The sequence below is a fragment of the Nipponia nippon genome, unplaced genomic scaffold (assembly GCF_047370975.1).
Source record: "Nipponia nippon isolate SJK-2023a ecotype South Korea unplaced genomic scaffold, ASM4737097v1 scaffold_5, whole genome shotgun sequence".
Lineage (NCBI taxonomy): Eukaryota > Metazoa > Chordata > Aves > Pelecaniformes > Threskiornithidae > Nipponia > Nipponia nippon.
Genome location: NW_028262369.1, coordinates 17,686,694 through 17,712,265, shown reverse-complemented (window position 1 = coordinate 17,712,265; position 25,572 = coordinate 17,686,694). Strand labels below are relative to the sequence as shown.

Below are 25,572 nucleotides of genomic sequence, written 5' to 3'. Positions count from 1 at the left end.
GCACTGCCAGTACAGACTCTTTATTTGCAGCTGTGCTCCAGGGCTGCATCTTGTACGTAGGTAGTAGGAGATCCAGGCCTAGAGGAATCACGTGGAGTAGCTAGTGTTTTATGGCTACATGCCCTGTTCAACACAAGGTTATTAAATTTGTCGGGGGTGGTTGGCTTTATAAGAGTGCAGCTCTCCAAGTAAGTCTATGAAGTACACTTCAAATAAAGGGATTGCAAAACAAGAAAACAGCTGCGTTTCCTCTCTTTGCTCAGCCTATTCCATCATTTTAAAAAGCTGATTTTTTTTTTTTCCACTTTGGCGTATAAGAACATCACAAAGCCGTCAGCAGCTGATGCCACAGGGATTCCTCCAGCTGAACCGTACCCAGCTCCCCTCAGTGGGATCGTGCCTCTCTCTCCCATTCCCTTTTGTCCAAGCGGCCTCCCTTAGAGGCCACGCACGTTTTGGTAATGATCTGCTCGGAGCTGAAGCCTGGTCTCACTCCAGGCAAATGCAGCTGCTTCTGCCAGAGACCAAGCCCTCTCCATCAGTGCAGGGGATGGTTACAAGTGCATGTCTCGGGCTCCAGAGAGGGCGCTTGCCGTTGTACGACAAGGGAAAACAAGCAGAGTCCTTTCCTTCCCACACGGGACCATTATCCCAACACGCTGTCATTGAAAGCAAGGCAGACGACTGCTTTCTGGTGACCGCTGTATTCCCTCTTGATCTCTCCTGTCTCCACGCACCAAAGTCTGGCCAGGTTATCAGAGGAGGCTGGAACAGAAAGTGAAAAGAGGAGTGGGATATATTGCATTACCCTTTAAAGTTCTTTTTTTATAAGAAAAAACTTTCCTCTTGCTTCATTCAACACCTTTATTAGGGCTGCTGATGACAGGTAAGGGAGCCATGCAGAGCAAGAAGCTTAGTGCACATTTCTGTATTACGCGAGGTTTTAATTATTTCAGAGAGAAGTTACTGTGGAAATTACAACATGTATGTTTTGAAGGGACTTATCATGCTGTGTACTGCAAGCAGCATTGCTACCAGGTGAAATAAACTGCACACGTGAAGATCATCTCTCCAGTTTAAACAGATGCCCTATTGCAGCACAGGCAAAATGCTTAAAAGAATGAGTAGACTGCGCTGCAGGCGCAAGGCTGGGTGCTCTCTCCTTACATACTGGTGGATGAGGGTTTGGCAACGTCCCAGTTAGAAAACTGCTAAGTCCTGTGCTAATGCAGGGCCCTGCCGCTGGGGGCCTGGCGTAGCCCAAATCGAGCAGTGGGCCAAGGGCAGGAGTGCAGCAGTGCCTCACCTGTGACGATGTACTGGGAGTCCCCGGAGAACGCGCAGTCCCACATCCAGCCCCGAGACGTTTCACCTGGGTTATTGCTCTTAATGCTCAGCTCTGTCATCAAAGAGAAGTTTGAAGTCCTCCAGATCTTACACGTCTGATCTGCAGAACATGTGGCCAAGAGCCTGCAAGGAAGAGACAGGCGAGGGTAACCTTATTAGTCACGCTATACACCTAAGGGCCTCTCGTTAATGTTGGCCCGGAACAGTAACGAACTGGAGACCTGCGTTCATTGTAATCAGATTTCTTTACACCTATATCATCTGCCTTATGAGATTCAAGCCGAACAGACTCAGTGAAGGAGTACACCAAGTTCGCCACTTTGCTCCCAGAGATCAGCAATTCAATCCCAGCTGTAAGAACAGCTCGTGGCTGCAAAGCTTGCTGAGATCACAGGGCACGAGGCTGGGATGCCACTGACAGCAACCCAGTCCCAGTGTGTCCCGTGCCTCCTGTCCCACTCCTCCCTGGGGGACCTGCAGGGCAGTGTGGAGCCAGCATCAGCCAACAGCTGGAGGCACAGCTGGTCTCTGCCTGCCCGGAAAGGACCATCCATTCCCATCGCAGGTGGGTGAGAGGCTGGCACGCACTCACGTGGAGTCGGGGCTGAACTTGCACTGAAGGGCGTAGCGGTTGTGCGCTGGGATCTTGGTCTTGGGGATCAGCTGGGTCACCTCCTCTCCGATGCCACCTGTCAGGTTCCACACGTAGCAATTTCCCTGTGGCGAAACAGGGGGATCTGTGGCCGGGCTGGTGGTCACCCACGCAAGAGCCATCCAGGCTTTCCACACCCCACCACAGCAAAGCAAAGACGCAGGCAAAGCTGGTATGTGCAGACCGGCTGCCTCTGCCCACGGGAGGCACAGCCCATCCCACATTCGAGGCCGTCGGAGCTCACCGAGCTGTTGACAGCCGCCATGTAACTGGCATCGGGGTCAATGTGAACCGAATTCACGGAAACTTCGGGCTCTGGAATCAGCTGCTCGTTGTGGTCTGTCTTCAGGTCCCAGATGTGAATGGCACCACTCTGATCACCCACAATTAGCTCTGCCTGGAAGAAAACAGCAGTCTCATCTCTCTGAAGAGAACCCCACAAGCAGCAGCCCCACACCAATGCCCAGATCATGCCCGTGCAGCACCATGTGGAGCCTTACTCCGGTTTTGAGCATCAGGGTCCTGTTCTGCCTAATTATTACCCAGCACAGGGCTGTTTCAGAGCTCCAGCAGCCTGCTAACCTCCCCTGCGCGCTGAGAGCAAGCAGGGTACCAATCTCACGTTACACTCTACAAAAAGGCTGTTTACCTTTGCAGAAGTGTTTGCTAATTTTATAAACCCCAGAGCAGACAGGAGCTGCCTGATTTCCAGAACCGTTGCACAGCTATAGCTCCAAACAATATCCACAGAAGCCAAATGATTTTCAGCACGTCTGAGAAGAGGGCATTAAGATGCAAGTTGGCCAGTGAACAACTGAAGCACTCAAGAGTGTACAGATACCTGAAAAACACAAGCCTAAATGGGTTTTTCTCTCTCTCCCCTTCTCAGGGGAAGGGCAAGAGCCAGCTGAAGGGCAGGAGTTCTGGCTGCGATCCCGTGCTCAGACCAGAAGACAATGCTGGCGGCTCTCCACTAAAACCAGGGCTTTTATCGACAGTCTTGCGCTGCCCATAATTTTAGCAGAATCCCTAGAGGAGATCAGGTCATCGGGCACAGCTAATCCTGTACCTGTGAGCAACGGCTTGTTTCTGAGGAAGACAATCATCACTCGATATATTTAGCTGACTGCACAGTGCAGAAGCATCTTCTGGATGCCTCAATCCTCAGCCCCCTCTTAGCAGGTATAAATGCAATTGCTAAAGCCATCATTACCTTACCCAGGCCATGAGAAATCTCTCTCTGATAACTGGATCAGCATCACTGCAGCAGGGAATTGCAGAGTGATGAAGCTATCTGAATAAATACTGCCACCTTTGGACTAATTAACTGTGTTCTGCTCACAAACCAACACTTCTCCAACTCAGCAGCACCTTTGTTAGTGATTATTTCACATGTAAGATGTATGTACAACACTAATTGTTTTAACATAATACATTCTCACAGCACCGGCACTATAGGAGCATCGGCAGCATTTGGGTAAAGTCTGGTCCAAATAATTGATCCCAAATCTGGTCCAAAATTCAGGACTCATAAAATCAAACTTTCAAAAAATCAAATGCAAAGAAACATTTCTATTACTCAGCTTTTTAAAAAGGTTTGCACCGCCATGTCTACAAACCAACCCTGCAGCACTGTGAATACAAAATGAACAGATGGGTTATTAACACTGCAATGATATGTATTGATTTTCACCGCTGTCCCCGCTAATGCACCTCACTCCCTTTTAGCCTCGTTTCCCAAGCCCCAGCCATTCCTCTGTATATCAACAGTCTCTGCACAGACTGGTGAATCTTGAGCAAATCTTACCAAAGTCTCGAAAGTAATGGGGGCCACAGGCCCTGAGATGCTTTTTCTTGACAGCAGTGCCACCCTCAAGCTTCCCAGCCCGCCCTGCGCCACCAGTTCCACTCCCATCACATCCCCTTGGTTATGTTCTTGGGACAAAGATGGCCCCAAAGGACTGTCCCCTCCTATGGGACAAGAGGCCCAGCGCGGCCGCTATGCTGTCTCTTTGCAACAGCCAGCAGGCAATTAGCACAAACATGCCGGCTGGCAAATAAGCTCAGCGGACAAAGCCCCCGGGCTGCGGCATAGACACCTGCTGCAGGCACAACGTGAGCCTGCGGTACCTGCTCGCTCCCAGCGCCGCTGCTCAGAGAGGTTTGCTCCACCGCACGAAGCAGCGTTGGCTTTCCTGGGGCAGATGGAGGGACTGCGCGTCTGTTGTGCTGGCTCCTGTGCCACGTGGGCTGTGTTTCCACACCAACCCAAAGCTCCCAGCAGCAGCAGCTCGGGGAAGGAGCAGGCGGACAGGTGGCCTGGGTGCAGGACACTTGTCCAGCAATGCCACCGAGAGCTCGTGGGTCTGTGCCACCGGGAAGGCCACCCTCCCCAGCCAGCCCCTGGATCTTTTGCTGAGTCTGCCAGTATAAAACCCTGCAGCCCCTCAGGTTTACCCAGAGGAGCCACAGCAAAGCATGAGCTGGGAAATTGCGGAGGAGCCGGTGCTCACCTGGTTGGGGTGCAGGCAGACACAGTTAATAGGCGCGTTCACCTGGAAAATCCGCTGACACTGGAGGTTACGAGACCTGCAACGGAACGGTGAGGAAGGAGCATGTTTAAGGGCGTGCAATCAGCTCCACCGCCTCCGGGGTGCCACTGGAGGGGGACACCGTCGCCTCTGCCCACCTCAGGTCCCAGATCCTGGCCATGCAGTCCTCCCCGCCCGTGTACATCCACCGCCCGTCCTCGTGGAAGCCCACGGAGGTGATGTTCTTGCTCACGCCGTCGTAGTTAATGACGGGGTTGGGGTTGTTGGAGTTGAGGTCATACATGCGGATGTGCTGGTAGCCTGCAGCAACGACCGGGCAGGGGGTGACCAAGGTCCCCCCGCCCGTGCCCGGTGCCGCCCGTGCCCGGGGCAGCGCGGGGGCTCACCTGCGGCAGCGATCATGCTGCGGTCCGGCGTGATCTCCAGGGCGTTCACCTGCTGCAGGCGCCTGTTAAGGTCGGTAAGAAGAAGCAGCAGCCAGGACCCGGCCGGTGAGACCGGGTGCTCCCAAACGTGGGGTGTGACACCGAGCTAACGGTGTCCGTGGGGCGGCGGGGGCAGTCCCCCCCGGCCCCGCCAGGCCCCGGCCCGGGGCGGCGGTGAAGGATACGGAGTCCTGGTGCTGGACGGTGCGGGTGCAGATGCCGCTGTGCGCCTGCCAGAACCGCACCGTGTGGTCGTAGCCGGCCGTGGCCAGGATAACGGGGTCGCTGCCCACCGTGCCCTGCGCGGCGTTCATGGTCCCGCCGCCGCCGGGGCCCGCTCAGGCCCCGCCGCGACCCGGCCCCGGCCCCAGCCCCGGCCCGCGCTCGGCCCCGCGCTCACACGTGGGCCCACGCCTGCGCCCCTGTGCCCGTCCCGTGCGCTCGTGCCGCGGCGCGGGGGAGCCCGGAGCCCGCTCCCCCCCCGCTGTGCCCCGGTACCGGCAGCGGCGGCCGGCGCAGGGGGCACGGCTCGCTCTGCGCATGCGCCAGGCCGGCGGCGCCGCTCACTGCGCGTGCGCCCGGAGCCCCGCCTCAGCGCGCAGCCGTTCGGAGGGCGCCGTCCCTCGGAGGGCGCATGCGCAAGAGCGCGGCGGCGGGCGATACTACGTGCAGGGCGCGGGGGGGGGGTGAGGCGAGACCACGGGGCACGTGTGGGGGTCGGAGACCGTTCCCAGCAGCGCCGCCAGGGGACGCAGCGCTGAGGGCGGCTGTGCAGCGCCGAGCACCGCGGGGCGGGGCGGGCACCGGCGGACGCCGGCGGGCACCGGGGGGCACCGGGCACACGGGGCACCGCGGAGCCGTCCCGGGGCCACCCTTTGGGCCGGTGCCGCCCCGGGGCAAGGCGGATGGTGGCCCCGCGCTGTGGTGGTGTCCCCCGCCGTGTGGGTGTCGCACCGGGGCGCGGGGCACGATTGCCGCCCTGCCGGTGCCGCCCCGCTGTGCACGGCAGGTGGCGGGGGCCAGAGCATCCCTCCTCGCTCGGCCCTGGCCCCGCACCGCCCCGCGCCGCCGCAGCGCCCGCGGCACCGGCGCCGCCCGGGCCCTTTAAGAGCGGTGGCGGCGGCGGCGGCTGCGGTCCGTGCTCGCGCTCGCGCTCGCTCCTGGCGGTGCCCGCGGCGGCCCCGCACCTGCCGGTAAGGGCCGGGGGAGCCGGGGATGCTCGGGGCCGCAGGGGGGATGCAGCGATGGCCGGGAGGACCGGTGCCGCAGGGATGCCCGGGGGGATGCAGGGATGCCCGGTGCCGCAGGGATGCCCGGTGCCGCAGCAGGGACCGGGGCCGCATGGATGCCCAGCGGAGCCTGGAGGGCGCCCTGGGATGCGGGGATGCCCGAGGGGTACCTGGGGGCGTAGGGGGACGTGGGGTGTCCCAGGCTTGCGGGGTGCGGGTGCTGCCCCGGCAGCGCCGTGGGCTGGGCAGGGGCGGCCCCGTGTGCGCCCCAGGGTCCCGGGGGGGACAGGGGCCGTCTCTGCCGGGGGAGCAGTCCCCTCTTGCTGCCACGGGGGCTGCAGCCCCGCGGGGGGGGGGGGGGGGGGTCTGCAGCCTCCCCACGCAGGAGCCGGCGGCCGTGGGGCTGCAGCACCGTCGCCCCTGGCAAGGAGCAGCTCATCCCGTGGGGGAGACGCAGGCTGGGGATGGGGACAGGACGGGGACGGCCTCAGCTGGACTGGCCGAGGAAGGCTCTGGAAGCGTGTGAGCGTGTGCACGTGCGTGTGAGCGTGCACATGAGCGTGCATGGTGCAGCGTCACTCTTCCCACGGCCGCGCCGTCGTCGTGGGCACCGACGGGAGCGAGGGTTTGGCATGGCAACGGCTGGGGGAACACCAGAGCGGGGCGGTGGGCAGCCAGGCGGCATCCAAACCCTGCGGTGGCACCTGAAACCCTCGCTGCCGGCCCGTGGGCTGCGGTGGACACCCGCCACCCCCGGGGCAGCCAAGGGTGCTTGGCTCTGTCCTCCCCATGGCCCTGCTCTCTTCAGGCTCAGGTTTGGGTTTGCTTCCATTCTCTTCTCCTCTCCTCTGGGCTCAGGAAGGTAAGCGGGGAGCTGGGCTGGTTTCAGGGAGCTTGGAGCAAAACCCACGTGGTCTGTGTGGAGGCAGGGGAGGGGGGCGAGGGCCTGGCCCCCTCCTCGCACAGCGGCTGCTGAGAGCGTTGAGCCAGGCTAGTCAGTTGCGAGGAGCTGCAGGCTCTTCCCAGCCTCCTGGGGACCGTGCCAGTGCCGTCCCCAACGGGTTGGCAGAGGAAGATGTCACGTTAATAAATATAGCGGGTGCTAGCGGCGAGATGCCGGGTTAGAGCAGCGGCATCAATCAGCCAAGCCCTCACTGCAAAGGCATCTCCTGCCAGTACAGGGGTGCAGAGCCGCAGCTGCCCCCAGTCACCCCTTGTGCTGCACCCCACTGCCAGCGTGCGCCCATCCCACCTGCCCTCGCCTGGGAGGCCAGGGAGGCTCAAATCCTGGAAACCTGTTCTCTATTTAAATAAGATAACATATATTAAAAACGCCAAATCTTGGCGAGCTGACAGTGTCTGTCTAAATATTTATCCCTGTTCTGATCAGGAGCTGTGTTCCCATGACAGCGCGATTAGCACTTTGCATATTTATGGCCTTCCTGGGTGCTGGGCTCCCCATGCCCACCTCCCCCGTGCCCAGGGCCACTGAGCCTCCCTGCACCTTCCCGTGCATCCCAGCAAAGGTGAGCCCCAGGCTGGCAGCTGTCCCTGCCAGGCTGTGCTGGCTCTGCCAGGAGCATCCAGGACCAGGCAGGATGGAAACACAGCAGGGATGGGCAGGGCAAAGAGTGGGTGCTGCGTTTGTCCCCTGCAGCACAGGAGGTGCAGCGCCGAGCACAAGGCATGTTTTTCGTGCACGGACATGAGCGCAGAGGACAGCATGGGCACAACCTGCCCCAAAAACAGGATCATGCCCTGCCTCCTGTGCGTGTGCAGCAGGGGACTGGGTACCCACAGGTACTGGGTGATGGGGATGGAGCAGGGATGCTGCAGCTCCCTCCCACATGGTGCTGCCCTGCCCCATGCCGTGGCCTTGCCGGGGCCTCGTGCTCTGGGGACAGCACGTCCTGCACTGGCTCTGCAGGACATGCCAGGGGTCCTGGCCGCTGCGCCCGCCCTGTGCTCGTGGCAGGGTGCAGGAGGAGCATGTCAGGAGGGATTAGGGCTGTGTCTAGAAAAAGGGCTAATTCAGAGCCGGAGGCACGGGGCAGCTCAGCGCAGCTCTCCCCCGGTGCCACTGCTCTGGCAACGCAAACAAAACGCTTGCGATCAGCTGAGCCGCTTGTGTGCTGGGCCCAGCCAAAACCTGCTTTTCAGTTCTCAAATCTGGCAACGCTGAATTTAACCCTAAACTTCAGCACGTTTGGGTGGCAACTCACCAAACAGGCTGGTGGAGCTGCCTGGGCACTCACAGTGGCTGCCAGGCTGGGGGGGCAGGGGTGCTGATGCACTGCCCCATGCCTGCCCCACTGCACATGCCAGAGTTGGCAAAAAAGGAGAAAAAAGGGTAGAAATTATGCTAGTGCTTCTCGTGTGCAGCTTCCAGGAGAATTCATGCTGCTTCCTGCCTGTTGTGCCGTGGGGAACACAGGAGAGGTGCTGCCCACGGCAGGGTAGCTCTGGGCTCCTGGGGTGGGAGCAGGCAGGTCCCTTGTCACCTGGGAGCAGTGCTGCGGGCAAGGAGGAGCCCTGAGGGGGCTGCAAGATTGGAGGACACAGGGTGCGCTTGGTGTTCCCCCCCACAGCGCTTTCCCAGGGAGGCACGCTGGGGCTGCAGAGGTCTGGGGCTCGCAGGAGCGGTGCCCCCAGTCGTGGCAGTGCCCCCAGTCGCGGCAGTGCCACCGGTGCTGTGCTCCCCAGGGTCTGGCCTGGCTGAGCACCTCAAGCTGCAGCCGCGGTGCCGGCTGCATGGGACACTGCTGTGGGTCTTGGTGTTGGGGCTGGTCGCGTGCCAGCGGGTACAAATCTCTGCACAATCCCTTGAGCTGCGACTGGGGGGGGGGGCAGGGGAAGGGGAAGGGGCGCCTGCTGCCTCCCGCCCTGTGGAGACTGCCTTTGGTTTGGGCTCACTTTCATCTCAATTGGTAGATCCCCATCTCAGGAGTTCTCAAAACTGGTATAGGGAAAAAGACTTCAAATGAATTTTATTAATCTTACTGGTGACAACTCTTTGACACAAGCTTGTCCCTACACCCCATGTGGCCTGTCCTACATGTCCCATGAGGGATCAAACATCTGTTTAACCAGACCAGCCTCCCCCTGCCTGGCATGGTGCGGCATCTTGCAGCCCCCAGCAGTGGCAGCACAGGCCATCCCGCCCTCATCCCTATCCCGCTCCATGGGGGAAGCAGCAACTCCTCTCACCAGGCTCAGATCCTCGGTGGCCAGACCCCACCAGGCTCCTGCCCTGCTCCAGTGTTGTTTTCCAGCAGGCAAAGCAGCTCGTGCCCCTTCCCCTCCATGGTGCTGGATGGGACTCGCCTCCCCGGGCACATGCTGTGGGCTGCATGTGGCAAGCGGGTGCCAGCGGGGGTCCAGGCTGCCACCTTTGCCCCGGTGGTGCCTGTGGCTGTGCCGATGCCCATCCCCAGAGCAGCCAAGTGCCAGCATGTGCCCAGGCAGTCCCCAATCGCCTCTCTTCCATCCACAGGGGCGTTGCCTGCTGTGCCTGGCCAGCCCCGGCTGCACCGTACCTGCCCCATGATGCCACCCCACCCAGCCACCCCGTGATACAGCGCTCGTCTCGGAGGTGACACGGCGGCTTGAGGGGATCCCCCGGCGGAGACCTGCCCTGCAGCCATTGCCTTGTTTGCTCCTGCGCTGGCAGAGCCCGAGGAGGCTGTGCCCTTGCAGGCAGAGGCAAAAGTAGATCTGGCCACCACCCCTGGTGCTGGGGCACATGAGGTAGGAGGGACACAGGGTACCTCTGTGCATGGTCCCTCCTGGGACCAGGGTGGAGGGAGGGGTCTCCCCCATGTCCCCTTTCTCTGGGTCTTGTGCTGCCCTGGTCAGGGTAGCAGGGCATGGTTTGTGGGGCTGCGTGGGGTTACCTGTGCTTGGGGTCCCTTGGGGTGCTGTCGTGTGGCTGGACCCCCGTGTGTGCCCTGCAGAGATGGCCTTCCAGCGGAGCCACAGGCTGAACCTGCTGCGCCTCGTTGTGTTGCTCCTTGTGGCCTTGGCCGGCATCAAGTTCCTCTTCCGTGACAGGTGAGGTGACAGCAGGACCCCAGGCGTGGGTGGGGGCCCCAGCAGGGTCGGGGCCTGTGGGGAGCCCCTGGGTTGTGCCCGTGCAGCAGTCTGTTGCTGGGGAGCAGCTGGTGCCCCCGTGCCCGGCAACACCCCCAGCCCTGCTCTGCTCCCTGCAGCTTCACCCTGGAGCTGCACAAGCACGTCAGCAAGGACAGCAGGTTCTGGGGGGATGCAGGGGACGCTGCCCAGGATGCTGGCCCCCAGAGCCAGGCTCTTGAGCTCCCCGTGGCAAAGATAACAGCCCCGAGGCAAGAACCTGGGCAGCAAGTCCCCAGGGATGTCAGCACCACTGAGATGAGGCTGGTCCACCTGGACCTCAAGGGAGCTGCACCCAGGGTCTCCTACCTGGAGCAGGTGAGGATGCCTGGGGACCGACGGGAGGTGCCGGGGAGGGACGTGCTGAGGGGGCAGAGGCAGAGCAAGGCTTGACCTGCCGGCTGTCCTGCCCTGCCTGCCCTGCAGGTTTTCCCCCTCCTGTCCCAGCTGGGAGCCAATGGCATCCTCATCGAGTACGAGGACATGTTCCCTTTCAAGGGGGAGCTGGAAATCCTCAAGTCCCCGTACGCTTACAGGTGAGCCGGGGCTGTGTGCTGAGCTGGCCGGGGGGCTTCTGGCTCAGTGTGGCCCCAGCAGGTGCCGGTGTGCCGGGGGTTGGGTGTGACCCGCCTGGACCCGTGCCTGTGATAACTGTGGCCGGAGTGTTGGGCTGTGCCGCCGGTAGACCAGCTTCCTGCCCCGCCGGGTCAATATTTGTGTCCCTGTAGTAAAGTCCACACAGGTGTGGGGAGGCCAGGGCTACACGGGCAGTGCTGGAGGAGGAGGAGGAGAAGGGAGCGCCCTCATGCTCTGCCCCCTGCCCCGGCATCCCCTGGTGAGCCTGTCCCTGCCCTCCCAGCGAGGAGGACATTGAGCAGATCCAGCAGCTGGCAGAGCTCCACAAGCTGGAGGTGGTTCCCCTGGTGCAGACTTTTGGGCATGTGGAGGTAGGAGGTCCCAGTCCCACTCCTCATCCCACATCCCTTTGGCCCATGGCCTGGAAATCCCCACTGACAGCTCCTCCTGCACAGTTCATCCTCAAGCACGAGAAGTACCAGCACCTGCGGGAGGTCGAGCGTTTCCCCAACAGCTTCAACCCCCATGTCCCTGATACCCTGCCTCTGCTCAAGAGCATCTTGTCGCAGGTGATCGAGAAGCACAGGCGCTCCACCTGGATCCACATCGGTGCAGATGAGGTGGGCAATGGGCCATGGACTCCAGCCCTCAGCCTGGGCACCAGGCATGCTCCCAGGGGTGCTGAGCATCCCCCTTACCTGCTCAAATCCAGGTCTTCCATCTCGGGGAGGGGATTGACTCCAAGAACTGGATGAGCCGCAACAAGGGTGACACGGGGACCATGTACCTGAAGCACATCAAGGAGGTGCTGGACTTCATCACCACGCAGCACTGGGGGCTGCGGGCACTCATGTGGGACGACATGCTGAGGAAGATCAGCGTGGGAGCCCTGCGGGGTGAGAGGATGGGGACAGCAGCAGTGTGGCACGCGAGCCAGGGGTCTCAGCAGTACCCGTCCGTGTGGCTGCCCTGGCAGGCATCATGCCCAGTGCCAGGCAGGAGCCCGTGCCTGGCCCTGCGGGGGTGTGGATCTCGGGGAAGCATGAGGAGCCCCAGGCATCCTCCTGCCTCTGGCATCAGCGTCCACGTCCCCGTCCCTGCTTCCCCTACAGAGTCCGGGATAGCAAAGCACGTCTCGCCCGTGGTGTGGTTCTATGCACCTGACTTCGAGGCTGATCAGATCAGTAAGGTGGCATGCTGGGCTCCTGGGGCTGGCGGGGGGGACACCCCACACCGAGCCCCCCCAACCTCCAGGGACAGTGGCACTGGTCATTTGTGCCTGTCCCACTGCAGTGCCGTTCCTCGACAAGTATGTGGAGAGTGGCTTTGAGGCAGTGTGGTTCGCCAGCGCCTTCAAGGGCACCACAGGACCGGCGCAGACCTGGCCCCCCCTGAGCTACCACCTGAAAAACCACCTGAGCTGGCTGAAGGTGATGCAGGCCCTGCCGCGGTTGGCCCCGCTGCGCTTCCAGGGCATCGTCCTCACCGGCTGGCAGAGGTGAGGGGCGGCGGGACCCCCGCCCTCCCTGGCACCCATGCAGCCCTGCCGGCGGTGGCGCAGGAGGTGATGGCGCGGCTGGCCCCGCTCCTTAGGTATGATCACTACTCGGTGCTCTGCGAGCTGCTGCCCGTCGGCATCCCCTCCCTGGCCGTCTGCCTGCAGACCCTGGTGAACGGTGAGCCACCCCCCTGCTGCCGGCACTGGACCAGCCGTTGCGGACGGGCTTGTCCCTCGTCTCCCCATCCCGCAGGCAGCCACTGCCTGCAAGACCCTGTCCTGCAGGCAGGGAAGAATACCGGGAGGGGGGTGAGAGGCAGGGGAAGGAGAGCTTCAGCTCCCCCAGTTTCGGGGGTGCGGTGAAGCTGGGGGTGAGTGCCTGACAGTGGGGTGGCCCAGGCCCCTCTGCCCCTCTCCTCACCCTCCCCAGGGGGCTTCACGGAGGAGACAAAGAGGAAGGTCCTGGACACACTGGGCTTCCAGAGCATGCAGCTGGAGCAGAGCACCTGGTACATGGCACAGCCTGACCATGGCAGGGGGTGGCCGTGGCACTGCCATTGTGGTTGTGTCAGAAGGGATGCGCTGGAGGGGAGCGGGGGGTTGGTTACCCAAATGCCCCAGTCCCAGACCTGCCTGGGGTGAGGGCACGTGCCCTCCACCTGCCCCAGTGTGGCCAGTGCACCCCACGTGTTGGGCTCTCACCTCCTCCCCCCTTTCCCCAGCGAGGGCAGGGGAACGTTCCCTGGTGCGGAGATCTACCACATGGTCGAGCAGGTTAATGGCCACCTGAAGGAGAGCATCCTTAAAGCCCTGGAGGAGGAGAGGTAACGGGTGGCGGGAGGCAGTGAGGTTGGCTGGCTCTCACCATGGGGCTGGAGCACAAGAGATTTTGCAGGGGAGGGGACCTGCCTGGCATGCAGCTCCCCCGTCCCCGGGTGGCCCCCACGTCCCCCACTCCCCTCCTGCCTCCCCAGCGCCATCAAGGGCTGGTTCAGCCCCTATCACCGGAAGCGCCAGTTTGGCAACCCCCGCAACATGGAGACCTTCGGCAGCAAGGTGCTGAAGTACGTGGTGCTAGGGGCCGGGAGCCCCCCTAGGTACCTGCATGGGGCTCGGAGGGGTCCCGGGCTTGGCTCTGGGGTCCTTCGCAGGAGGGAACTGGACCCTCTGCTCCCCCCCTGCCAGGCTCCACGAGGACTGGGAGAGCTTCATCCGCGACCTGCATGCCCGCCTGGAGAGGGTCTACTTCCCCGACACGGTGGAGGAGTGGATGGAGGAGAATGTCAACCCCTACCTGGACCAGCTGCGGGACCTGGTGCGGGACTACCGGGCCATCATCCGCCTCAATGCCAGACCCAAGGCAACATAGGGGCTGCGGACCCCCTGGCTCCCGCTGCCCCCCTACAGTGGGTTTTGGGTGCTGCTGTCATGTGTCTGTGTGCTGGTGACTGCATTGCTGCTGTTGGTTTGTACTGTACAGAGAGGTCCCGCGCATCCCACTTCCACAATAAAGTATTTTTGTAGATGCTGCTGGGTGATGGAGGGGGCCGTAGCTCTGCCCCCCGTGCAGGCGAGAGGGAGGTGGGGCTGGCGCGGAGGGCCAGGGTCTGTCCTGCAGACGGCTCCTGGGCCCATTGCTCCTGCTCTGCTGGAGCTGGAAGGTTTGGCAGCTGCAGGACAGAGCCGTGATGGAGAGCAGGGAGAGGGCAGCCCATGCCCCGCGGTGCTGCCAGGCCCATGGGGACGCCCGTGTGCCTCATGCTGGCCTCGAGGGCAGCTGTGCCCTCCCTGCAGGATGGGATCCAGCCTGGCACAGGTGCTGGGTGCTGCAGGCCACGGGGTGAGGGCTGGCACCCAGGATGGGGCAGTGCCCGAGGGGGCTGTGTGGGGGCCCTGCCAGGCTCCCACCAGCACCCTTCCCCAACCCCGTGGCTGCTTTCAGCAGTAGCTGCCACCGCGAGCCCCTGATTGCTGGGAGGGGGGCAAGCACGGTGCTCGCTTCCTGCGCCGAGCCATCCTCCAAAGGCTGCTTTCATCTCTTCCTTCTTCTCCTTTAATCCAGTGCCCGGGGCCCCGTGCGCTCCCAGGCCCGTCCTGCCTCCCGCGCCTGGGCAGGGGCCTCTGCCGCACTCCTCACCCGCGGCTGTTGGAAAGGAAGCCGTGGCGGGGGGATGCGGGGGGACCCCTGTGCAGGGAGAGCCCTCCTGCTGCCAGTGGTGCCTCCAGCTCCTGCAAGCGAGAGTTTCCACGTGCCTGCTCCTCTATGGTGCCCATCCCTGCAGCGGGGGGAGGCAAAGCCAACCCCCCCGCCCCGTGCCCACAGCTCTCCCCATTCAGGGCGCCGGTTTCGGCTCGGCGTGCACAGGGCAGTGACACGGACATTTCACTGCACATTTTTCTGCTCTGCAAAGACCAACCAGACTTGCCAAGAGCCCGGAGGGAGCCACAGAAATGCGAGGCGGTCTGGAGCTCCTTCTGCAAAAGCCGGGCTCAGCCAGGGGAGGAGGGATGGCAGCTGTGCACCACACTCAGCCCCACACCGCCCTGCTACGCTATGTCCTGGCTCGATCACAAAGGTCCCAGTGCCTGGCAAGGGCATCGGGGTAGGGGCTGCCCCATCCCATGTCTGTGCTGGGTCCCTGGGTGCTGGTGCTGGGTGCGGGAGCCCGGCAGGAGAGAGCTGCGGGGCACAAAGGGACCTTTGTTGAGGAGTTTTGTTTGTTATCAAGTGATGGCAGATGCGAGGGAAGCCCCCAGACCTGCCTGGGCCCCCGGGCATGTGCAGAGCCCCAGCCCCCAGCCCAGGGAGCCCCGCAGCAGCTCAGGCCCCCCATGCAGCCGCGCACCGCCAGGCTGATGGATTAGAGGGCAGATTAGACCGCGTTTTGCTCTGGCAACCCAAATATCCTGGATTGGAAAGTGGGGGTGGGGAGAGGAGATGGACCCCGCTGTTCCTGAGGGGGGGGTCAGCCTGAAGCTGGGGGCTGTGGAGGGAGTCGGGGGCTGCAAAGGGCATCCTTGGGCTCCAGCTCAGGGGGCATGGGCCAGCACGGGGTGGGCAGGGGGCATCAGGGAGGAGGTTGGTTCATGTTTGTCTAGAGTTTGCTTGGTTCTCTCCATCTTTCCCTCTACCACAGGCACTTACCCAAGTCTGCAGTCGCCTGTCCCCATGCACTGCACCCACCGATGCACTGCAGCCGCCTGTCCCTGTGCAGCTGCCTGCCTCGCTGCCCCGCAGTGACCAGCGCTGTAGGGGTAAGCTGGGTACCAGCCTTTCGGACTAACAAGCCCCAGTATTATTTTGCTGGAGCTGGGACCTCCACAAAGCTTTCAGACAGTAACTTGTCTGGGAGAGCAGAAATTTGGGCGTGATTTTGTGCAGGTGACGGCCGTGTTCTGCACTGACTGGGCACCATGAGCACATTAATGCCTTGTCCATCGCTGGCCCCATTTCCCATCTGGTTCGTCAGCACCCTCATCCCTCAGCACTGGCACCCTCCACACCTTTAATGTCTCAGTCATTTAAGCCATAAAAAGGTGGAAGGGGATGAATGTCACCGGCCATTGCGTCCACAAAAGTGGAAAATTAGGCAGTAATAAGGGCTTTATTTAAAGACATTGAAAAGCTGCTCCAGCCTGGTTCCCATTATCAGCCATCACAGGCTGACGGTCGGTGACTGCAATGGCCAGGCAGCGCAGCGGGTCGGGCACCGGTGAAGGGCACCCCGGAGCGGGGCCGGGGAGCACGGGGTGCCCCGGGGGGGTCTATTCGGCCTCGCCAGCCCCCGGCTGCGGCGCCCAGCCAGCCCCCAGCCCCGGCTCCTCTCGACCGGGGAGCACTGCCGGCCCCGGGGTCCAACCCGAGGAAGGGGAGGCCCCGGGTAGCCTTGCTCCCCGCTCTCCCCTCCGGCTGCCGGGGCCGCTGAGACCCGCCAAGCTTGTTACACGCCACGGCTGCGTGGCAGCGGTGGCTCCCGCCGGGGCGTCCCCCGGGCCCCGGCACCTTCCCCCGCGCCGGGGAGGGGGATCCCCGTGCCCCGCCCGCAGGCACCGGGGCGGCCCCGTCCCCTCCTCCTCCTCCTTCTCCTCCTCCCCCCGCGCTGCCGGTGCGCCCCCTCCTCCCGGAACTCCCCCCCCCGCTGCCCTCCGCGCTCCCGGTGCGGCCCCCCCGCCCCGCCGCGCCCCGCCCCGCCCCGGGCGCCCGCCGCCGCCGCCGCCGCCGCCGCCCCCGCCTCCGGAGCGGGCTGGGCGGGGGGGCCCGCGCCGCGCCGTGCCGAGCCGTGCCGAGCCGAGCCGTGCCGCCCGCCCGCCCCTCGCCGCGCCGCGCCGCGGAGGATGCTCGGGCCGTGAGCCCGCAGCCGGCAGCCCCGGCGCCGCGGAGCCATGGGCAAGGACCAGGAGCTGGTGCAGGCGGTGAAGGCGGAGGACGTCGCGGCCGTGCAGAAGCTGCTGCAGAGGCCCAAGCCCGGCAAAGCCAGTGAGTGCCGCGGCGGCGGGGCCGGGCCGGGCCGGGGGCGCCGCGGCGGGGAGGGGAGGGGGGGTACACCGGCATCGCAGCAGCGGGCGCGGCGGCAAGGGGCCCGCATCCCGCCCGCTGCTCCCGGGGCCCGGCCGGGATGCCGCCCTGCCCGGCCCCGGAGCATCCCCGGCCATTCCCCGGTGCGGCGCGGCGCGGGTGGGGGCCGTAGACGTGCCGGGGACCCCCGGCGGCGCCCCGGGGAGGGGGGGGGGGCTGCAGCCCGGCGAGGGGGCTGGCGGCGGCGGAGCATCCCCGGGCGCTGCGCGGGTGCTCGGCGCTGCACAGGGTCGCCCCGCCGGTCCCGGTGCAACCCCCGGCACGGCCGGGCACCGGCCGGGCTGCCCTTGCCCTGCGCCCGGGAGCAGCTCCCGAGCCCCCGGGGGGCCGAGCCGAACCGGGCCGGGCCGGTGCAGCCGGGGGGCTTGGCCCGGGCATGGGCAGGGGGCTGCGGCCGGGCAGGCAGGGCAGAGCTGGGGGCATCTGCGTGGGCGTGGAGCGTGTGTGGACGGACCCTGCGTGTGTGCACCGGAGCTACCGGTGCCTGCACGCATTTGCATGTGTCTGTACGCGTGTACGTGCGTGCTGGGTGTGCATGTGTGTCTGTGTTTGGGTGCGTGTCTGTGTTTGTGTATCGGTGTGTACCCTGGCATATGTGTGTTTTGATGTGGCTGTGTTGGTGTTTCTCCGTGTGGGGGTGTTTGGATGTAGCTCCATGGGTATCTCCCTGTGTGCATCTCTGTGGCTGGCTTTGCACATCTCCGGGTGTGCGCCCAAGTGTGTCCAGGCGTGAGGCTGAGTGTACGTGTGTCTGTACGTGTGCATCTGTGTGTGTACGTATGTGTAGCTCCATGAGTATCTGCTCTCTGTACGATATAACTGCTCTGTTGAGGCGTTCCACCCGGGACTGAATTATTCATGGTGCTGATGCAGCCGCAGGTTTCAGGCCTGGCGCACGGGGCTGACCCAGGGGGGCCGGGGACAGTCCCTGGGCACTGGCAGGGAGCACTCGTGTGGCATCGGGTCACTGGGCACGCTGCCCCTTCGCAATGGCACCCTGCGTCCCTCCCTCCTGGGGCCCAGTGCTCCCCGAATGTGGGCATCCCCGTGTCCCTGGAGCCATGCAGGACGGGTGTGGTGTCCCCCATCCTTGGTTGTGCAGGGATGTTCCTGGCCGAGCAGCGCCAGCATGGTGTCCCCCGTGTCCTGATGCCAAGCAGGGCTGGCGTGGCTTCCCCCATGTCCCCACTGTAGTGCAGGGCTGGCATGGTGTCCACCATGTCCCCAGTGCCGCGCAGGGCGGGCATGTGGTCCCCTGTGAAATGCAGGGCTGGTGTGGTGTCCCCCGTGTCCTAGTGCCATGCAGGACCGGCATAGTGTTCCCCATGTCCCCAGTGCCATCGTTGCTGTCACTGTCAAGGGCCTGTGCAGGGAGAGAAGAGGCTCCAGCTCAGAGCCCCCTTCATATCCCAACCTGCTCCAGGTGCTGCCACTTCCATGGCCTCTCAGAGCGGCGTGCGGGGACCAGGACGACACCTAGCCTGTGCCCAGCGCTGTCCCCCTGCACACCCCTCTCCAATCCCTGCTGGCCCGGGCGCACAGCTGGTGTTGCTGTGGCAACGGCCAGCGGTGCCGGAGTGCCACCACCTCCTCCCGCATCCCTCTCCTTCCCAGCCCTGCTCTGCTGCATCTCCCGCTCCAGCCACTCTCCCTCTGCAGAGCCCTCCTGCTGCCGGGCGCTGCCGGGCGGGATGGCTGTGGGGGCCAGCGGTGTTCCCCATGCCAGGCTTGTGGGCAAGGGACGAGGGACACCCAGCAAAGCTGAGCCCAGCCAGCCTGGCCTTGGGGACATTCCCACTGTGGGCCTGGATGCTTGCTCTGTGCCCCAACTGGGCTGCATGTCTCCAGCTCTGCCAGACCCCCCAGTGCCCGTGCCAGGCTGCTCTTGTGCAGTTTCCCCACAGGACCCGACTCTCCTGTCCGGCAGCAAGGCCGTGTGCATGGCAGCAGGCGCCACGCTCCCAGCCTGGGGTGCACAAGCACCTCTGGCTGCAGCAGCGGGGCTGGGGGAGCAGTGTGTGGCATGGGGTGGGAGAGCATTGAGCAGGGGCTGTCCCCGTGCTGCGGCATCCCCACATCCCCTGTCCCCTCCACGTGCCGGTCCCACGCGTGCCTCCGGCGCTCCCTGCACGGCACGGCACCAGGAAGATTTGTAACTTAGCTCTGTTATCTGGATAATATCCTATTCATGTGGGGTTTAATAAATGAGACTTTAAAAATCCCTGCGTGAATTAACACGGGTTGCCATGGTGATGTGGGGCCCGATTTAGCATGTGGAGTACGAGTTTGTGGGGCCCAGGCCGGCCGCAGCGCGCACCGCGCTCACTTCCCGGGCATCCATAATTGATGAGGTTGTCTGAAAGTTACGCAAATCAGATGCAGGGATTTGGCAGCAAACTGTTTCCCTCCCTGTCCCCTCCTCCTTGGTGCTACCTCGAAGAATTGTAGTGACTTGGCGTTTTCCCCTCGGCTCTCCGGCTCCGGCACTGTGGGACGGGATGAGGCCCTGGGGTGTCCCCAGCAGTATCCTTGCCTGCTGCACCATCCCCATCCAGGGCACCCAGGACTTCGGGCAGCGGGAGACAGGGCTGTGCTGTGCTCACAGGGGAACCGCGGTTCCTCAGCTGTGGTGTGTTGGAACGAGCAGGCTCCTTCCCTCTGAGGCCAGTGCCGCTGGCGGCTTGTCCACTTTGGAAACAGCTTCTGCATGGCACCCGCCAGTGCCACGGGAGGGACCTCGAGCTGAGGGCTGGGCCCTTCTGCCCCGGCTTCTCCTCCCGCCAGGCTTTGCAAAGCACTTCCAAGCACAGCAGCTTCGTGCAGCAAAGGAGATGTTGGGGCACGTGGCCCCATGGTGCCGGGCAAGCACCCAGCGTGCTGGGGCTGGCTGCAGCCTGGCTGTGCAGGTGGGAGCCGGGGCTGTGCCCCATGGGGCACATGGGGCTGTGCCCCATGGGGCTGCACTGCCCACCCTGTACCTGGCCCTCGGTGACATCCTGGTCCCCCAGGCTGCTGTCGGGGCTCGCATCCTCGCGTGCCACTAAAGCTCTGGGTACCTCACTCCAGAATGCCTGGGGTTGGATGAGCCACGCTGCCTGGCTGGGCTCGGGAGCTGGGCATGGGGCCTGCTATGCCGGGGTAACCCAGCCCCGCCTGGCGCCACTGCCTGGGGGTGTGGGTGCCCAGGTGTGGGCAGCTCTCGGGGTGCCCCTGCCCTGGGTGAGAGACCCCCGCTCCCATGTTGCTGCCTGCACAGAGCTCTGTGTCCTGCCCTGCCTGTTGCTGGCAGCAGCCCTGGGGTCCTGCCCTGCCCAGGGAGCAACCCCAGCCCTGTTGGCACCACTGGTGCTGCGCCGGCCCCATGGCTGCCTCCAGCCATGCTGCTCCCGGCTCTGGGCCATGCAGGGCAGGAAGAGCCCGCTATGGATGAAAAAAATGGGACAGGAGCCAGGCAGCTCCTTGGAGGGGCACGCATGGTGCAGGCAGCATGGGCAGCCTGCCTGGGAGTGGGCAGCAGGGGAGGGACCCCAAAGCTCAGCGAGCACCCCCAGGCTTGTCACCCTCTGGGGTGCTGCCATTCTGTGGGGACCCATCCAGGATGCGAGCGGAGCTGCAGCAGCCAGGCGGGATCGCTGCTTTGCTGGTGCTCTGGGATGTGGGTGCAGCGGGAGGCAGGAGCCAGACCCCCTGGGGACACGGGTTCCCCAGGCAGGGCCTTGCTGGCTGCCTCCTGCCCTCCAGCGTGTCCTCCTGTGCAGCGGCCAGTTAATTCTGTTTTCTTTTTCCTTGCATTTGATTGCATTAATAATCTCCTCTGATAACAGTATTTAATAAAACCAGGCTAATATGGCGCAGTTAGGAAATGTCTTTGACATTTTACAATTCAATTTCCATGCAGTAAAAGGCAGGGCAGCTGCAAATCCAATTGTGGTGCAGTGCCCAGGGCGCGCGTGGCCGGCAGCCGTTGGAGCTGCCTGGTTCCCCCCCGGTAACGCAGGAAACATCCCAGGGCAGCAGCGGTCCCTAATGGCTCCTGCTGCTGCTCCTGGGCCACAGGCGCTGGGGCAGCCCCCTCCTCACTGCAGGGGAAGCCCGGGCAGGGGGGGAGCAGATGGTGCTTGCCCGGACACCAAAGCCCCCGGGTGCTACTGGCCTCTGGAGCCATCGGTACTGGGCAGGACGTCTGGAGCGGGAGGAAGGGGCTCTGGGGCTGGATCCTGTGGCAGCTTGGCCAAGCTGAGGAGGCTGCAAAGGGGTGCTGGGCCCCCGTGCATCCCCCCTCCTGTGGCCAGGTGCTGCTCACACGGGCCCCCCGATCCCCCCGGCGTGGATTAAGGGGCGAAATGCCAAGGGGGTGGGCTGGGGCACACGGGGCAATGCTGGCACCGGGTGATGTCAGTGCATCCCGGCCATGTTCCAGGTACAGGGCCTGAGGACTGTTTGGGATGGTGGTTGGCGCTGAGCAGCTCCTGCTGCTGCCGCTGCCATGCTTAACGGTGTGTCAGCGGGTCCCTTATAAGCTGCTTCTTGGGGTTTGTAGCCCATGTGTGAAACCTTGCTCACAGCAGGACTTGGCAGGCAGGTGCAGGCTGGCATGTGCCAAGTTTCCTTCCAGAGGGGGATTATTACTCAGACCGGGGTGACATCTAGTTATTTTACATTTTCTTGCCTCTCTCTCCAGCTGGGCCGGAGTTGTGGGTATGCACCCTCCTCTGCCACCCTGCCACCCCAGCACAGCTCCCCTGTTCGGGCTGGCCACGGGGTCCCTGCCCGCTGGGGGATGCTGCAGAGGATCTGGGGCTGTTGGCCACCAACACCGAGGAGCAGCGGGGCCATGGGCTGGCAGCTCTGCTCCCAGCTCGAGGCTCCCTCGCTGGCCTGGATTTTCTCACAACAGTCCCAAATTCACCTGGCTTGACATCAATTAGCTCTTTGCCGGTGGCAGGTGGCCCCTCGTGCCTGGGGCTCTCCTAGGGCTGCTGGCTCCGTCTGTTTCCTGCACAAGCACCTTGCTGCCGGGTGCTGTGGTGCTTGTTGCTGCCCATGCACTGTGGTGGGATGATGCTCCGAGGGAGCAGCCAGAGGACATGGCAGGGCCAGGCTGCATCCAAGGGTGATGGTGCTGCAGATGCTTGGGGTGCCAGCGGTGCAGCAGGGCTGGGTGCTGTGGGCAGCCAAAGCCCCTCCTCCACAGCCACCCCCTTCCTGGCCAGCCCAGCTCTGTTTTCAGTAGCCAGGCTGGCATCTGGCTACTCTCCCCTGCTCCACTGCACTCCCTTTAACCCTTCCCTCCCCTTCCCAGCCACAGCCCAGCCGCCGGGTAAGGCTGCAATCGGCCCCCTCCCTGGCTTGGCATGCCTGGGTGCCCCTGGCCCCTTCCCGCTTCCCCTGTGCCCGCAGGGCCTCACTGGCAGCTGCATGGGCTGCGGCGTGCTTGGCCCCACAGTGGCAATGCCCGTGGATGGCGGCTGCACAGCATTGTGCCAGGGCCTGGGCAGGTGCCGAAGCGGTGGTGGGTCCTTGGTGAATGTCGACCCCGGGCACATGGTGGGTGGGAGCTGCGGTGTCACTGGTGGGGTGAGCAGTGGAAGGGACCACCTGGCTCTGGGGCGATGCTCGGGGCTGTGCTTGCATGTGTTTGCACACAAGCGGTGTGTGCCGGGGGTGGTGTGTGCCGCTGCACCGGGACTGGGCATTGCTGGGGCTGGGCACTGCTGGCTGCCCTAAAGAACCAGGGCTGGTGAGCCTCTGGCTGAATGCTGGCCATGAACCCGCTACATGCTGCCCTCGCCAGCCAGCACTAAAGGTGCCTTTCGCAAGTGTTCAGACACTGTCAGGAGAGCATTGGAGAACTAATTTGCTGGTATTTAATGGCTGATGCTGTTACTGCCGGGCCAGGCTCCCGTGGGTAAGGGAAAGGCGTTGGGAAGCAAAACTCGCTCAGGAGCACCCAGGCTCGTGCTGGCCTGCACAGATGCTGCTGCCGCATCAGCGCTTTGTCCCCCGGCTGTGGCTGAGCATGACGTGAGGATGGGCTGTGCCGGGCTGGTTGCCGAGCTGGCGTGCAGTGCCGATGTCCACCTTTGCCCCGTGTTTCCATCCCATTCTGCAGCTGGGGCACGTGGGACTCACCCTCCCAGTCCCCTCTTCCCAGAGGGATGGGGGCCAATGCAGCCTGACTGGCGCAGGAGCAATCTCACCGGTGGGATGGCTCTTCGTGCCAGGCTGAGAGGGATCTTTAAGCTGTAATGAAATGTTAATAGTATTTTCCAACTCAATACGGGAGTAGAAAATGAGGTATTTAACACTGGGCTCCGCAGCGACAGGAGCAATCAGCCTGAGAAATGGGAAGTCAGGGACGCAGCGCCGGCCTCGGCATGGCCTGACAGCCCCGTGCTGCTGGGCCTGCCCCGGTGATGGATGGGTGCCAGTGCCCAGCACGAGCCATCCGGCCAGGGAAGCACGGTGCTGGGATGGTGTGGGAGAGTGGCTGGCGGGGTAATGCTGAATCTGCATGGGTCTCCTTGGGTCTCACCGGCAAGGTCACTGCTGGCCTCCTGGTGAGAGCCAAGCAGATCGAGGTGGTTATGGGGCTGGGGTGCCCCGGGGCGCAGCAGGCCAATGGCACCCCGGCTCTGTGCCCTGCCATGGCCTGTATCAGCTGGATATGGAGTAGGTTGGAGCTGCTGTCCAAGTAGCTGCCACAGGCACAGCCCGGGCACTGCTTCGCCGAGCACCATGCCTGCCGGTGGCTGACTTCTCTGCACCAGCGCTGCTCTGCCAGCATGCATCTGTGTGCACCTCTGTGCATCCATGTGCACCTGTGTGCATCTGTGTGCACGCATGTGACTGTGTGCATGCATGCATCTGTGTGCATGCATCTGCCCCTGTGCATCCGTGTGTGTGTGTGTGCGCGTGCCTGTATGCATCTGCCCCTGTGCATCTGTGTGTGTTATGTGCCCCTGTGCATCCATGTGCATGCATGTGCCCGTGTGCATCTGCCCTGTGCATCTGTGTACCAGGGGCCATCTCCACTGGCTGCTTCGGCAGTGCCTCCTCCCAGGCCTGGCATGGGGCTCGGTGCTGGGGCCGGCTCTCGGCAGCAGTGGTGGCAGCTGCCGGCTGATCCCTTCCAGATGTGGCTGCTGGGAGCCCAGCTCTGCACCGCCTCCTTGCCGAGGCCCCATAGGTTTTTGGTCCGTGGCTGCCGGAGCCGTTGGAGCAGACAAAGCAGCCGCCTGCCTGGCTCCTGCATTGCAGCTGGGCTGTTTACAGCGCTCTCCTCGCGGCTGTGCAGCTCCTCAGCAGCTATTCTCCTGGCTGTCTCCACTCTGGCGTGCGCGGATCCTAGGTCTGTCTCTGACTAAGCCCTGGCTCCCAGCAGGGATGGGGCAGGTGGTTCTGCACTGCCCCTGCCACCCCCCCCCCCCCCCCCGCCCCAGTGCCCACTGTGCTGGGGACACTGGGACGGGTCCTGTGAGCCCTGCCCTTCCCCTGCAGCGCTACCAGGCCCAGGGTGACACCTCCGGCCGAGCTCCCGGTGCTCAGGGCAGTTGCATGGCATTGACTGGCTGCACATCCACGTGCTGCCCATCTGCCCTGGCAGTGACCGTGGCATCACTGAGCTGCCAGCCCATGCGCCCAGAGAGCTGCCCATCGCCGTGCCCATCCTGCCCACAGGCACCACCGGGAAAGCCCAGCACTGCAGCATTGCTTATTGCCCTGTTAATCTGGGCTGCCCACATGCACACACATGCTCACGTGCACATGAGCCCACGCCCTGTGTAGATCGGGGAGCTCCCCACCACTTCCCAGCGATGTCTGGACTGCGGCTGGGTTTGTGGCAGTCCAGGTGACAGTGACCATCTGTTAGTTGCTTTAAGATACACAAAGCTACTGGTCCCTCCCTGAAGGGCAGCGTGGCTGGGGTCAGTCCTCCCAGGGCTCCCTGGTCCTATGGAGGAGATGGGGAGGATGGAGACAGGGCTGGGCAGGATCGTCTCTTCCCCAGGGTGGAGGTGAGTGGTGCCAGCATCTGCCCCTCTCTGCTCAGGCACCAAGGATGCCCGGTGCTGGCCATGCTGGGATGCAGACGTGGGGAGGGATGGGCAGATGCAGGCTGGCAGTGGCCCCGAGCAGCCCTGCCCTGTCCCCCGCCATGGCAGCCTCGCTGTGGCGGTGACTCCTTCCAGCCAGGGTGATTACTGAAAATTACCTGTTTGTTGCCGCCCCGGTGCGGGGAGGACAGGCTGTCAATTAAGGCTCCATGGAAGCAGCACCAACACGCATTTCCGCAGAGACGAGGGTGGGTGTATGGCTGGCACCAGGCTGGTGGCGACGGGCGCAACAGGGCTGCTGTGATGCTTGGTGCTGGTCCCATGGGGCCGAGCACGGCACCCAGTGTCCCACCTGCGGGGCCAGAGCCAATGTATCACTGTGCTGCCTGCACCCCTGCCCATCCCTGCTGCCGGCTTTCCTGCATCCCCAGTTGCATGGGGCCGAGTCACCAGCAGCCTCTGCATGGCACAGCAGTGCAGCCCTGTATGTTATTCAGGGGTCAGTGGGTTTGCAGGCAGCCTGGAGTGGGCA

At 63.5% G+C, this 25,572-nt stretch overlaps 3 protein-coding genes across 11 annotated transcripts in view; 2 read left to right on the top strand and 1 right to left on the bottom strand.

Annotated features, from left to right (window-relative positions):
* Window positions 1-4: 4 nt before the first annotated feature.
* MLST8 (MTOR associated protein MLST8) lies at window positions 5-5,521 on the bottom strand. Of its 2 annotated transcripts, XM_087733573.1 has the most exons (9): window positions 5,162-5,521; window positions 4,938-4,989; window positions 4,689-4,851; window positions 4,513-4,588; window positions 4,130-4,318; window positions 2,244-2,396; window positions 1,940-2,064; window positions 1,307-1,470; window positions 5-765 (listed from the first exon to the last, which is right to left on the bottom strand). In XM_087733573.1, the coding sequence occupies exons 1-9, from the start codon at window positions 5,288-5,290 to the stop codon at window positions 647-649; spliced, it is 1,170 nt and encodes a 389-aa protein (XP_087589699.1). In that variant the 5' UTR covers window positions 5,291-5,521; the 3' UTR covers window positions 5-646. The 2 variants fall into 2 exon arrangements, with proteins under 2 accessions (XP_087589699.1, XP_009466252.2); XM_009467977.2 differs by lacking the exon at window positions 4,130-4,318 and having other exon boundaries at window positions 5,162-5,517.
* Window positions 5,522-6,072: 551 nt separating this feature from the next.
* On the top strand, window positions 6,073-13,934 carry LOC104015268 (hexosaminidase D). Of its 6 annotated transcripts, XM_087732571.1 has the most exons (16): window positions 6,073-6,169; window positions 9,699-9,952; window positions 10,159-10,255; window positions 10,414-10,651; window positions 10,760-10,869; window positions 11,193-11,280; window positions 11,365-11,403; window positions 11,479-11,529; window positions 11,622-11,805; window positions 12,022-12,093; window positions 12,203-12,407; window positions 12,503-12,585; window positions 12,838-12,916; window positions 13,130-13,231; window positions 13,382-13,463; window positions 13,593-13,934. In XM_087732571.1, exons 3-16 carry the CDS (start codon window positions 10,161-10,163, stop codon window positions 13,929-13,931), a joined length of 1,767 nt encoding a protein of 588 aa, XP_087588697.1. In that variant the 5' UTR covers window positions 6,073-6,169; window positions 9,699-9,952; window positions 10,159-10,160; the 3' UTR covers window positions 13,932-13,934. The 6 variants fall into 6 exon arrangements, with proteins under 6 accessions (XP_087588697.1, XP_087588693.1, XP_087588698.1 ...); XM_087732567.1 differs by having other exon boundaries at window positions 11,365-11,529; XM_087732572.1 differs by having other exon boundaries at window positions 11,365-11,529; window positions 13,382-13,504.
* A 2,781-nt stretch (window positions 13,935-16,715) lies between these two features.
* CASKIN1 (CASK interacting protein 1) overlaps window positions 16,716-25,572 on the top strand; it is a 33,962-nt gene continuing 25,105 nt past the window's right edge. For all 3 annotated transcript variants that reach the window (XM_087733690.1, XM_087733691.1, XM_087733689.1), the window contains exon 1: window positions 16,716-16,884. In XM_087733690.1, coding sequence (XP_087589816.1) covers window positions 16,791-16,884 — 94 coding nt within the window. In that variant the 5' untranslated portion in view covers window positions 16,716-16,790. The remainder of the gene's footprint in view (window positions 16,885-25,572) is intronic.